A 14,839-nucleotide genomic window follows, 5' to 3' on the forward strand; every position below is an offset into this window, starting at 1 on the left:
TTAATTTTATTTATGTTCACCTAATAATCACTTAATTAATAAGTGTCAAGGAAAAAGGTTTATATTAATTCCTACCTCGTAAATTTTAAAATAGCAAAAAACAAAAAAAAATCATAGGAGAAGGATATAAACCAAACCTCTTCTATCCTCATGATCGACTAAATAATATGTCTATTTTCTGGCTAAAGATAGTAGCAGAGGCAAATCTATAGGTTTGATGACGGATGACTATAAAAATACGTATCTTTTTTTCTCTTTAAATTATCAGTTTTAGTATATTTATATATATTTGAAATTTCATGAACATGTATTTTCTTTTTGATATTATCACAATCATTGATTCAAACTCCCAACTCCTTTTAGGGTGGGTTCATTATAAAAAAATAAAAAAAATCTTAATGTTTGATTGATTAAAATATTTTAAAAATATCTTGTTTAGGTATTCAAATTTCTTGAAAATAAGAAAAATAAATTTTCTCATGAAAATAGTGAAAACATATTTTAGAGGTGAAATTCCACTGGCTGATCTGTCCTCTACCACCCTCCAACTCACATTCCTCATCTTCACTCCACCTCATAGCCATCAATATTCGCCCCATCTCATTGTCTACATTAACACATGCTATATAACTCATTTTCATAACTTATATCTCAAGTAGGTATCAATTAATGTTTTGTAGATTTTTTGTTGCAATTGAAAGAAATTAAGTGGTTTTTAGAGATTTGAGAGAGAAATTAACAAGTTGTGTAAAGATGATTAGGTGATAGGTGGGGGTGGATCTTGCTATATATAGTAGAGTGTGATTTATGAATTTACGTGAATTTAATTATAGAGGAAGACAAAATATCAAAAGTATAGTATTTCCCATGAAAAATCATTATCCTTCGTGCCAAACAAGCCCTTACTTGTTAATTAATATATATAAATAAAAGAATCAACAGTAAATTTTAATACAAGACACCAAGTGACTTTTCTATACAAAATTTTAATATTGCCAAAAAAAATAATAATTATGTTCTTTCCATTCTTTGTAGTCATTGTTATCATCATTATTCTCAGTTTTGTTCTTCCAAAATTAAAAAAGAATGAAAAAAACATCCTGCCACCAGGTCCTTTAAGGTTACCATTCATTGGAATTTGCATCAGTTTGATAGTTTAACCCCTCATATTTAAAAGTAACTGAAGAAATGTTAGCAGATTTTTATGTACCTGATTATTTTCTCCTCTTTGGATGAATTGATAAACTCTCCGAAAAATTAAATAAACTTGAGAAGAATTTTAAGTATTTAGACGAGTTTTATGAAGGACTCATTGTCAACATCTCAGTTCCAATAGGCCAAAATCCGTGGAAGGAGATATTGTTGATCTTTTGCAAAGAAAGAAAAATCAATTCCAATCGATCTTACATTGGTCAATATAAAGGGTATAATCATGGTAACAAACTACTTTATTTATATCTATTTTATAAAATTTTCGAATGCATGAAGATATAGTTTGTTGCTATGTTTTTATCCTCCTATTTTCTCTTGTAAGAAATATGCTAGTTGCTGGAACGGACACTAGTGCAGCTACAATAATTTGGGCAATGATAGCGTTGATAGCAAACCCGAGTGCCGTGAAGAAAGTTCAAGTTAAATTTAGAGAATCGGTTGGGGAAAAGTCTATAGTGAGTGAATATAATGTCCAAAATCTTCGATATTTTAAAGCAGTGATAAAAGAGACATTTAGATTATATCCACCAGTTCCATTGTTAGTAGCAAGAGAGACTATGCAAAATTCCATGCTAGAAGGATATGAAATTAAACCAAAAACTATAGATTATGTTAGCGCTTGGGCTATTGGAAGAGATCCTGATATATGGGAAAGTTCAGAAGAATTTATACCTGAGAGGTTCTTGAATAATGATATTGATTATAAAAGTCAAGATTTTGAGTTAATTCCGTTTGGAGCAGTTAGAAGAGGGTGTCCAGGTAGAGCACTTAGTGTAGCAAATGTGGAACTTGTACTTTCTAATCTTTTTTACGCTTTTGATTGGGAGTTGCCTCGTGGGATGAAAAGAGAAGACATTGACACTGATGTTTTGCCTGGAATTATACCACATAAAAAAAACACCATGGTGCCTTGTTCCTAGAAATCAAACAAGAACAAACTCCAGTTTTTAAATTAGTTAATATGTATGTATAACTTTGTTAGTTCTCCATGTTTAATATGGTCGATCGTATGGTTTTATGTCTATCACTTTTTGTTATAAATTTGTAAGTAATTTTATCAATAAAATCACTCTTCTATTTCCAAAAGATATCGCGGAAAAATTTAAAGAAAAAAGCATTTTTCCTAATTTCAAGTAAAATAAAACCATGTTAGATATCTTTTATCTCATCCAAAGAGAACATTATTGCCTTTATTGTCACAACTCAAGCACACGCGACATGTATTATTTGTTTTGGCCAAACACGCCTTCCAACTAAAGTATATAACCCACTCCTTAGAAAAACTCTAAGCGAGGTTTGTCAATATATATCATTCACAGGGAATCATGTTCCATTAAAATCATATTTGTCATACCCCAATTCAAAAACACGTATTATCGACATTGAGCCCAAAGACACGTATATTACTTCCTTGGCTATGTCATCAGTGAGCCCAAAAACTGTACGTACCATATGAACTTATGTTATTTTTATAAAGTTTCTTACATTCCTCCTGCATTCCGATTGATATGAGATTCCAATATATTGTAACCTTTACCCCTTCTCCATAGTTTAATTTAGAATTTCTTTTCCTTGACCATGTATTAACCCAAATTTTTTGACCCAAAACTAAAGCTTTCATATTTTAGAGTTTATTAGTTTCTTCCCCTTCTAATAGGAAACAATATCAAATGTTTAATTAATGCTATTAAATCATTGATGAGATAAATATCTAGATAATATGGAAAAGAAAATGAGTGATAGAGGAGAAAAATCATTTTTCAGGCTTTAACTATTGTGGCCTGTGAATTTTCCAAAGTCCCTGCTTCGTTTATTGTTACTTCATAATATATTAATTTATGTCATATATTTTTGGGTTTCTATATTTTTTTTTCAAATGCTTTTTAAATATTGTGACTTATAGTTATTTTGTGTAATTTTTTTTTTTAAAAAATTAAAGATTCTATGCTCGAATTCAAACTGAACAGTAGTTTGTTTGATCTCATAGAGCAAAAGTCAAACAAATTAAACAGAAGTAGTACTATAAATGAAAGAAATCGTAGAAAATAGATATAGAAAAGAAGCGACTTTTCCCCAAAAAAAAAACACATGATGTTCTTCCCACTCTTTGTAACCCTTGTTATCATCACTATTCTTAGTTTTATTCTTCCTAAAACCAGAAAGAATAGAAAAAACATTCTACCACCAGGCCCTTTAGGGTTACCATTTATTGGAAATTTACATCAATTTGATAGTGTAACCACTCATCTCTATTTTTCGAAACTTTCCAAGAAATATGGAAAAATATTTTCATTGAAACTTGGTTCTTCTACTATGGTTGTAGTTTCTTCAGCAAATCTAGCAAAAGATGTATTGAAGACACAAGATTTAGTATTTTGTAGTAGACCTTCTCTTCTTGGACAACAAAAATTGTCTTACAATGGTCATGATATTGCCTTGTCGCCTTACAATGACTATTGGAGAGAACTTCGAAAAATTTCTGTTCTTCATTTATTTAGTCTCAAGAAAGTGCAATATTTTAGTCCAATTCGTGAAGATGAAGTATCAATGATGATCAACAAAATATCTCAGCAAGCCGCCACTTCACAAATTACAAATTTGAGTGATATAGTAATTTCACTTACAACTACAATTATTTATAGAACTGCTTTTGGTATTAGGTATGATGAAGAAACACGCGAAGGGAGGAGATTTGATGAACTTTTAAAAGTGACGGAAGAAATGTTGGCTGGTTTTTTTGTCACCGACTATTTTCCTCTCTTAGGATGGATTGATAAACTCTCTGGTAAAATAAATAAACTTGAGAAGAATTTTAAGGATTTGGATGAGTTTTATGAAGGACTCATTGAGCAACATCTCAATCCCAAAAGGCCAAAATCCATGGAAGGAGATATTATTGATCTTTTGCTAGAATTAAAGAAAGAGAAATCAACTCCAATCGATCTTACATTGGAAAACATAAAGGCTATTATCATGGTAATGACTAATGAACTACTCTATTGTTATAAGCAAGTCTCCTATATAATTGTTATATGTATTTATTGACTTGATATCAACACTCTGTCATACAACTAAGTTTTTTCCTTGGTCGTATTTTTTGGTCAAATATTAAAAAGTGCCTTTTTAAACTTAGTAAAATTACACATGCTATAATAATATTTTCTGATATGATTTAGGATAAAAATTCAATTGATACCACACACTTTGTCTTGCAGAATATGCTAGTTGGTGGAACAAACACGAGCGCAGCTGCAGTAGTGTGGGCAATGACAGCCTTGATATCTAAACCAAATGCCATGAAGAAAGTTCAAGCTGAAATTCGAGAAATGGTTGGTAAAAAGTCCATAGTGAATGAAGATGATATCCGAAATCTTCCATATTTTAAAGCAGTGATAAAAGAAACATTTAGATTGTATCCACCAGGTCCATTGCTAATAGCAAGAGAGACGATGCAAAATTCCATACTAGAAGGATATGAAATTAAAGCAAAAACTATAGTTCATGTTAATATTTGGGCAATTGCAAGGGATCCTGAAATATGGGAAAATCCAGAAGAATTTATACCTGAGAGGTTTTTGAATAGTGATATTGATCTTAAGGGCCAAAATTTTGAACTGATTCCATTTGGAGCCGGCAGAAGAGGGTGCCCGGCTGTGGCACTTGGTGTGGCAACTGTGGAACTTGTACTTTCAAATCTTCTTTATGCTTTTGATTGGGAGTTGCCTTGTGGAATGAATAAAGACGACATTGACACAAATGTATTGCCTGGACTTACAAGGCATAAGAAACAACCTTTGTGCCTTGTTCCTAGAAATTATCTTCAAAAGTTAAACTAGACCAAATTCCAATGTTTTAAATTAGTTAAATATGTATGTATGCTTTCGTTAATTATCAATGTATAATATTGTTTGTCTTTCATTTTTCGTTATAAATTTGTAATGGAGTTGTTGTTTCAATAAAATCTCTCTTATAGTTCCAAAGGATTAAACAAGTATGAGAAAAGAATTTAGTGATATTAACTCCTTTGAAGAAGTATTACACAAGATTGATAAAACTTACCATTGAATCCATCTGGTCGTGCAATAGTATCCTGAGATATATCAAAAACAACATTTTATTTTCAGTTTCACCATCAGAAGACTATTATGCGAATGTCACCCAACTCTCATTAATCAAATGCATATAGAAGTATCTATAAGCTCTATCGTTGCAACACTAAGTGCAGAAACTAATATCTTTTTACCAGAAAACATACTTACCAAATCAAACTTGTGTTACTCTATACAAAGTCTTTTTTCTCTTTACTCTCTTATTCTCGATGCAAAATTTAATTAAGAATTTCTATTGCTCGACAATCAATGAATATGAGAATTTTTAGACGCAATCTAAAGCTTCCACATTTGTGAGTTTATTCGGTTATCAAATTGTCTTTTGTCTAATTCTATGTAAATATAATTATAGGTGAGGCATTTAAAAGTACAAGATTTAGTATTTTGTAGTAGACCTTCTATTCTAGGCCAGAAAAAATTGTCTTACAATGCTCAAGATATTGCTTTGTCACCTTACAATGACCATTGGAAAGAGCTATGTAAAATATGTGTTAGGTCATTTATTTAGTCTAATAAAATGTGCAATCTTTTATTTTAATTCGTGAAGATGAAGTATCAAGAATGATCATACAAATATCACAACAAGTTGTAACTTCCCGAATTACCAATTTGAGTAGTATGCTGATTTCACTAATGACTACAATTATTTGTCGAGTTGCTTTTGGTATTAGGTATGATGAAGAAACACATGAGAGGAGGAATTTTAATGAACTTTTAAAAGTAACTGAAGAAATGTTGACAGACTTTTTTGTATCTGTTATTTTCCCCTCTTAGGATGGATTGATAAACTCTTTGAAAAAATAAATAAACTCGAGAAGAATTTTAGGTATTTGGATGAGTTTTATGAAGGACTCATTGAGCAACATCTCAATCCCAATAGGCCAAAATCCATGGAAGGAGATATTGTTAATAAATATCAAATTTTGTATGGAATGAATATATTGTAATTCTTACCAAATTTGGAGAGTAATTTTTTAAAATCAGTTTTCTTTAACTATGATTATGATATTTGTTCATATGATATAATTTTGACCTTTAAACTTTTAATATGACACGTATCCCTAATTTAGTCATGTACCTGACGAAATGGAGGGAAGGAGTAATGGAGGAGAGCCGGATCCCAATTCACTTATTTTGATGGGCTTTTTTGGCCTAAACTTAGTAAGTTAGCCCAAACACAAACCAACACTTGGGAGGATGTATTAGGTGAGATGTATAAAAATAATATTTTTAATTATTTATATATAAATTAGCATAATTCAACTTTTTTTTCTTATTTGCTACTACAAATAAATATTTCAAAAATAAAGTGTAATTGGACGGATTGGTGTATAATCTGTACTTACTGTTTAGCCTATATTGTTCGATCTATTTTGATTCAAAGTGAAACTTTATATCAATTTATATAATGTCACATATTTTTAGTTGAAATCCAAACAAACATCTATATATTACTCCCAAAATTAAACAGTCCCTCCCTTTTATTAAGATACAACAAGTAATATCATATGGTACAAACATGCACTACCTTTTATAAGAAAGATTTATCTATCTCTCCTTCTTTAACTTATTTTTGGCCACATATTATTAGTCATGAGTACAAAGTATTACGTTGTGATATCTCTTGAAAATTAATTATTAGCCAATTTTAACACTTGTACAACTTGTGCTAGTTATATTCTTTAGTGAAAGAAATATTGATGTGATATACTAAATGATTAATTAGGGTGTAAAACATACTTATGATATATTTGAAAGATTTTATAAGAGAAAAAGATTCATATTTGGAAATAGTGATGATTTATTATTATCATATATTTTTGATATATTTATCTTTATCATCTAATTTTAAATACATATTACATCTCACTCTTATTATCGCACGTGACATCTAAATTTCAAGAATTCACCATACCCGGTATTTACACGAAGTCATTCAAAAGGATTAATGTGAATTATCTTAACTTGGTAATCTTATTTCTAGTGCTAAGTTATGCGTAGATAAATATCTGGAAAACATGATTGCTAAAGGACAAAGGCTATTTTTAAAATTTTAATTACCGCGGCCAATAATTTTTTAGGATCTTTAACATAAATACTTATATAAATATACAGATTCTTCTAGATGTAAATTATCCACCGTAATACATATCTTATAAATATCTATTGATATTTTTAATTTAAATTATTAGGTAGACAGCAATTTAAATTAATTCACTAATTTTAACTTAAGTTATTGAATAGACAACTTTAATTAATTTCTTTTGATTTTGTTGTGTTACTTTCATGAATCGTGACCTGTGTCCCATTATTTCACATGTCATATTATATGGTTGTGGAATGATCTTTACATAAAACAAAACATGAGTAAGTACAATTACATAAAAAGTTAAAATTCTTGAATTGTGGTGAAAAAGCATCTAGTACATAACTAGCTCCATAAAATATCAAGCTATAAACAAGTAAGTAATTACTAATGAGTAAATAAAAAAAAGTATATAATTAGTAGGTAAAAGGATTTATTACAAACAACAGAAATAAAAGAGAAGATAAGTTGTAATAATTTTAAATATGAGTGTACAAAATCGAATCGAAAATCGAGTTGAATCGGAAAAAAAATTGACAAATGATTTGATTTGACTTGGTTTGATATTAAAAAAAAATCTGACTATTTTTGGGCTGGGTTGATTTTAACTAAAAAAAAAAACCCGAGTTCCAACCCAACATTATATATGTAATTATAAAATTTTATTTTATAAATAAAAATATTTACTTTGATATTAAGAAGAAGCATTGGAGAAAATTTCAGAGGGAGGTTATAGCAACTTGCTATAAAGCTGCGCTTTATCATACTTGGTGTGCTAAATACTCGAAGGAAAAAACAAAACACATGATGTTCTTTCCACTCTTTGTAACCCTTGTTATCATCACTATTCTTAGTTTTATTCTTCCTAAAACCAGAAAGAATAGAAAAAACATTCTACCACCAGGCCCTTTAGGGTTACCATTTATTGGAAATTTACATCAATTCGATAGTGTAACCCCTCATCTCTATTTTTCGGAACTTTCTAAGAAATATGGAAAAATATTTTCATTGAAACTTGGTTCTTCTACTATGGTTGTAGTTTCTTCAGCAAATCTAGCAAAAGATGTATTGAAGACACAAGATTTAGTATTTTGTAATAGACCTTCTCTTATCGGACAACGAATGTTGTCTTACAATGGTCATGATATTGCATTTTCGCCTTACAATGACTATTGGAGAGAACTTCGAAAAATTTCTGTTCTTCATTTATTTAGTCTCAAGAAAGTGCAATATTTTAGCCCAATTCGTGAAGATGAAGTATCAATAATGATCAAGAAAATATCTCAGCAAGCCGCCACTTCACAAATTACAAATTTGAGCGATATAGTAATTTCACTTACAACTACAATTATTTGTAGAATTGCTTTTGGTGTTAGGTATGATGAAGAAACACGCGATGGGAGGAGATTTAATGAACTTTTAAAAGTGACGGAAGAAATGTTGGCTGGTTTTTTTATCACTGACTATTTTCCTCTCTTAGGATGGATTGATAAACTCTCTGGTAAAATAAATAAACTTGAGAAAATTTTTAAGGATTTGGATGAGTTTTATGAAGGACTCATTAAGCAACATCTCAATCCCAATAGGCCAAAATCCATGGAAGGAGATATTATTGATCTTTTGCTTCGTTTGAAGAAAGACAAATCAACTCCAATCAATCTTACTTTGGATAACATAAAGGCTATTATCATGGTAATGACTAGTGATACTCTATTATATATACACAAGTCTTTTGTGTTGTTATGTATTTATTGACTTGGTATTAGCACTCTGTCACACAACTAAGTTTTTTCCTTAGACATGTTTATGATGCGATCATAATAAAAAGAAACTCTTTTGGTCAAATATTAAGAAGTGCCTTTTTAAACTTGTAATATTACACATGTTATAACATTTTCTTATATGATTTAGGAAATAATTTCAATTGATATGAAATGTTGCATTTAATTTTATCCTTACACTTTCTCATGCAGGATATGCTAATTGGAGGAACAGACACGAGCGCAGCTGCAGTAGTTTGGGCAATGACAGCCTTGATATCTAAACCAAATGCTATGAAGAAAGTTCAAGCTGAAATTCGAGAAATGGTTGGTAAAAAGTCCATAGTGAATGAAGATGATATCCGAAATCTTCCATATTTTAAAGCAGTGATAAAAGAAACATTTAGATTGTATCCACCAGGTCCATTGCTAATAGCAAGAGAGACGATGCAAAATTCCATACTAGAAGGATATGAAATTAAAGCAAAAACTATAGTTCATGTTAATATTTGGGCAATTGCAAGGGATCCTGAAATATGGGAAAATCCAGAAGAATTTATACCTGAAAGGTTTTTGAATAGTGATATTGATCTTAAGGGCCAAAATTTTGAACTGATTCCATTTGGAGCCGGCAGAAGAGGGTGCCCGGCTGTGGCACTTGGTGTGGCAACTGTGGAACTTGTACTTTCAAATCTTCTTTATGCTTTTGATTGGGAGTTGCCTTGTGGAATGAATAAAGACGACATTGACACAAATGTATTGCCTGGACTTACAAGGCATAAGAAACAACCTTTGTGCCTTGTTCCTAGAAATTATCTTCAAAAGTTAAACTAGACCAAATTCCAATGTTTTAAATTAGTTAAATATGTATGTATGCTTTCGTTAATTATCAATGTATAATATTGTTTGTCTTTCATTTTTCGTTATAAATTTGTAATGGAGTTGTTGTTTCAATAAAATCTCTCTTATAGTTCCAAAGGATTAAACAAGTATGAGAAAAGAATTTAGTGATATTAACTCCTTTGAAGAAGTATTACACAAGATTGATAAAACTTACCATTGAATCCATCTGGTCGTGCAATAGTATCCTGAGATATATCAAAAACAACATTTTATTTTCAGTTTCACCATCAGAAGACTATTATGCGAATGTCACCCAACTCTCATTAATCAAATGCATATAGAAGTATCTATAAGCTCTATCGTTGCAACACTAAGTGCAGAAACTAATATCTTTTTACCAGAAAACATACTTACCAAATCAAACTTGTGTTACTCTATACAAAGTCTTTTTTCTCTTTACTCTCTTATTCTCGATGCAAAATTTAATTAAGAATTTCTATTGCTCGACAATCAATGAATATGAGAATTTTTAGACGCAATCTAAAGCTTCCACATTTGTGAGTTTATTCGGTTATCAAATTGTCTTTTGTCTAATTCTATGTAAATATAATTATAGGTGAGGCATTTATTCTCAGTTTCCTTCTTCCTAAAGCCAAAAGGAGTAAATCTAGCAAGAGAGGTAATGAAGACACAAGATTTAGCTTTTTGTAGTCGGCCTTCACTTCTTGGCCAACAAAAGTTGTCTTACAATCAATGTTATTATTTTTAAAAGGCCAACATCCATGGAAAGAGATATTATTGATCGTTTGCTCCAATTGAAGAAAGAAAAATCAACTCCAATCAATCTTACTTCGGACAACATAAAAGGCTATTATCATGGTAAAAATCTACTCTATTTGTGTCTATTTTACTTGCTCTCATCGGCTAAATATTTAGAAATGCCTTTTAAACTTGCGCTTTTGATTGGGAATTGCCATGTGGAATGAACATAGAAGACATTGATACTGATGTTTTGCTTCTGACTTGCTATGCATAAGAAAAAACCTTTTTGTCTTGTTCCTGGAAATTATTACTAGAAACTAAACAAACCGTCCAATAAGGTCACCCATAACAAGGCTCTCGGCCATGCTATTCAATAATATTAAAAAAATGGCAGCGTAAGGTAATAACTAGTATGAAAAACTGGTCGACTTTGGAAGCCTTCACCGGTACCCAACTTCAACGTTTAAATTAATTAATAATGTATGCTTTTGTTTTTCATCTGTTTTTTAATATATGGTCGTATGGTTTTATGCTTGCCTTTTTTTTTTTTTAATTATTTGTACCCTTTTGAGTGCTTATTAAATTTCAAATAGGCCAAACTACTCATGAATAGCAAATATTGTTCAAAACATAATAATAGAAAATGAAACATAAGCTTTATAATATTCATCTCAAAAAAGGGAATTACATTACTACTTATATAAGAATTGGAAAGGGGGAAACACTCTTCCTAATATTCATATTCTTATTCTACCTTCTATTCCGCATGCACAAGCTATCACTAAAATAGTCTACATATAATTTTTGGGGACAATGCAAAGATCATTTTTCTTATGCATAGTAATTCCGCGCAAACTCTCTGTGTCGATGTCTTCTATGTTCATCCCAAAAGGCAACTCCCAATCAAATGCATATAGAAGGTTTGATAGTATAAGCTCCACTGTTGCAACACCAAGTGCTAGACCTGCAGAGACGAATTTAAAATTTTAATTTTTTTTAAAATATGGTTCAAGATACGATAAGAACTATATATCTACTATAACTTTTCATATTTTTCATATATAGTCTACGTGAAAATTGTATATAAAATTTGTCGATTCAATTGAACTTATAATTGTATGCATTATATATTCAACATTGAATACCTGGGCAACCTCTCCGCCCTGCTCCAAATGGGATAAATTCATAATCTTGACCCTTAAAATCAATGTTATTATTCAAGAATCTCTCGGGTATAAATTCTTCTGAATTTTCCCAGTACTCAGGATCTCTTGCAATAGCCCAATAGTTTACGCGAATTGTTGTTTTTGGTGGAATATTATACCCTGCTAGTATTGAATTTTGCATTGTCTCTCTTGCCACTAGGATTGGAGCTGGTGGATACAATCTAAATGTCTCTTTTATTACTGCTTTGAGATAAGACATATTTTGAGTATCATCTTCATTTACGATGCCTTTTTTCCCCATTGTTTTTCTAACTTCTTCTTGAACTTTCTTCATGGCTTTTGGGTTCTTCATTAAGGCAGTCATAGCCCAAATTACTGTAATTGCGCTAGTGTCCGTCCCAGCAAGAAATAAATTCTACAAAAACATATAACTTATTAATACGAAAATAACGAAGATGAGAGACATGCGTCTTATTTAAAATTAAATGCATGTACATTAAGGCATAGTTTATTACCATGAGAATTGCTTTTATGTTGTCCAAAGTGAGATGGATTTGAGTTGATTGCTCCTTCCTCAATTGTAGCAAAATATCAATCATATCTCCTTCCATGGATTTTGGCCTATTGGGATTGTGATGTTGCTCGATGAGTTCTTCATAAAATTCATCCAAACACTTGAAATTCTTCTCAAGTTTATTTTTCATTCCAGTAAATTTATCAATCCAACTTAAAGAAGGAAAAAAATCGGAGACAAAGAAGCTAGCCAAAATATCTTGAGACTCATTCATAAGTTCATCAAATCTCCTCTTTTCATGTGCTTCTTCATCAAACCTAATACCAAAAGCAACTCTACAAATAATTGTAGTTGTAAGTGAAATCACTATTTTACTCAAATTGGTAATTTGTGAAGCCGCAGCTTGTTGAGATATTTTCTTGATCATTCTTGAGACTTCATCTACACGAATCGGACTAAAAGATTGAACTTTCTTGAGACTAAATAAGTGAATCAAACAAATTTTTCTAATTTCTCTCCAATAGTCATTATAAGGTGAAAATACTATGTCATTACTATTGTAAGATAATTTTTGTTGGCAAAGAGTAGAGGGTCTACTACAAAATGCTAAATCTTGTGTCTTCATTACTTCTTTTGCTAATTTTGCAGAAGAAATTACAACTATTGGAGTAGAACCAAATTTCAATGAAAATATTTTTCCATATTTTTTTGAAAGTTTCCAAAAATAGATATGAGGAGTTACACTATCATATTGATGCAAATTTCCAATGATTGGCAAACCTAAAGGACCTGGTGGTAGATTGGTATTTCTACTTATTTTGGTTTTGTTAAGTAGAAAAATGAGAATAATAAGAAAAGCTACTAAAAGTAATAGAAACAACATCATGATTTTGTTGTGACACTGCCAAATGCAACTTCGAATGTAACCTATAAATAGATCTTCTATATGATGAATTGCTTTTATACACATTTTTTTTTTGGTTCAAATGAAATAAGTAATATTTGAGAATGACATCACTACTTAATCTCGAAGCTAACCATCACCTCGGGTTGTGAATCTCGAAGTTTGTTTAGGTACGCAATGACACAACTTTTTAAATATTTTTTAGAATATAATGTCTCAAAATATAATTAAGTAAATAAAAGTATTTTAATTTTAATAATTATATTTTTAGATAGATAACCACGAGGTCGGAGGTCCAAGCTTTCCTTCTAGCGATTTTTATTTTATTATAATATTAATAAAAGACCGCTAGACACCGTCTAGGGTTGAAAAAAAGTGTTTAGATAGATAATTGTACTCAACAAAATAGCAAAACGTACTTTTAAAATATATGATTGTTCTTCGGAATTCATGCTAGGGGTGGTAATTAAGCGTGTCAGGTCAACTTTGAGTGGATCATAATGAATTAAGACATCAATCAGGTCAAGATTTAACCCAACTCGAATTTGCTTAGGTCAAAACGAATTAGGTAACAAATTATATGACAAATCAAAACCCAATATATATATATATATATATATCTGATTCCACCTCTGGGCCCATATCAGATTTAGCATGAAAGCGATAAGGTTATAACACTTCCGAACAATTTTGGATATGTATAGAATTCTTTGATTTTTTTCTAAATTTATGTTCTTTAAGAAAGTAATAATTATCTTATAATTATAACGCATTGTTTTTAGTAAGATACAAAGTTTTGATAGTTTTATAATTATCTTCTTGAACAAACAATGATTACGCATAAGTTTTCATAATTAATTAGTCCAATTATAAATTTTCCTTTAAATTATTTAGTAAAGTTGATAAAGATATTATGAATCAAAACTTAGTCTGCTTTAATTGAACACCTGAATTTACGATAAATTATTAGACCTTTTTAGCTCATACTTCAGTAAGTTTTTTCATATATTTATAAAATGTGCATTACATAAATAAGTTTAGCGTATATAAATGAATTTGGCAAAATTTAGACACGCATCAATTATGTTATCTATCTTTAGATTAGTTCGATGAGTTTATATGAAGAACGTTTGCAAACTTGGATATATACGTCTTCTAGACGCTACTGCGCATAATACAACCAAATTCACACCGGATAGACACATATTTAGGATATTATTGCGGTCGCAGATCTAGAAGGTTGGTTACGGATTTATATGTCTTATTGTTGTTGTTTAGATTATATATTTATATATGTATATCAAAAATTCATTTATTATTGTAGATTTATAGAATCAACTTGAAGTTGTTGTAAGAAATTCATTAACTTTAAATGTTAGAATCAATATTTTTAGAATGTAAGGGACTTTGAGTTTGAAATTATAAATCACATCCTGTTTGATCTCTTGATTCAATGGGTTCAGAGGCAATACATTTTAAATTT

The 14,839-nt window shown here is 30.3% G+C and overlaps 3 protein-coding genes and 1 pseudogene across 3 annotated transcripts; 3 read left to right on the plus strand and 1 right to left on the minus strand.

The window, feature by feature from the left end:
* Positions 1-308: 308 nt before the first annotated feature.
* On the plus strand, positions 309-2,795 carry LOC101250546 (cytochrome P450 71A1-like; annotated as a pseudogene).
* Positions 2,796-3,269: 474 nt separating this feature from the next.
* LOC138338241 (6,7,8-trihydroxycoumarin synthase-like) lies at positions 3,270-5,200 on the plus strand. Its single transcript, XM_069289018.1, has 2 exons — positions 3,270-4,188; positions 4,428-5,200. The coding sequence occupies exons 1-2, from the start codon at positions 3,301-3,303 to the stop codon at positions 5,046-5,048; spliced, it is 1,509 nt and encodes a 502-aa protein (XP_069145119.1). The 5' UTR covers positions 3,270-3,300; the 3' UTR covers positions 5,049-5,200.
* Positions 5,201-8,137: 2,937 nt separating this feature from the next.
* On the plus strand, positions 8,138-10,145 carry LOC101252820 (5-OH-xanthotoxin synthase). The gene is made up of 2 exons (XM_004247853.5): positions 8,138-9,099; positions 9,381-10,145. Exons 1-2 carry the CDS (start codon positions 8,212-8,214, stop codon positions 9,999-10,001), a joined length of 1,509 nt encoding a protein of 502 aa, XP_004247901.2. The 5' UTR covers positions 8,138-8,211; the 3' UTR covers positions 10,002-10,145.
* A 1,264-nt stretch (positions 10,146-11,409) lies between these two features.
* On the minus strand, positions 11,410-13,383 carry LOC101253132 (6,7,8-trihydroxycoumarin synthase-like). The gene is made up of 3 exons (XM_004247854.5): positions 12,454-13,383; positions 11,918-12,353; positions 11,410-11,736 (listed from the first exon to the last, which is right to left on the minus strand). Exons 1-3 carry the CDS (start codon positions 13,336-13,338, stop codon positions 11,564-11,566), a joined length of 1,494 nt encoding a protein of 497 aa, XP_004247902.2. The 5' UTR covers positions 13,339-13,383; the 3' UTR covers positions 11,410-11,563.
* Positions 13,384-14,839: the final 1,456 nt, after the last annotated feature.

This window comes from Solanum lycopersicum, chromosome 9 (assembly GCF_036512215.1).
Source record: "Solanum lycopersicum chromosome 9, SLM_r2.1".
In the NCBI taxonomy this organism is placed as follows: domain Eukaryota; kingdom Viridiplantae; phylum Streptophyta; class Magnoliopsida; order Solanales; family Solanaceae; genus Solanum; species Solanum lycopersicum.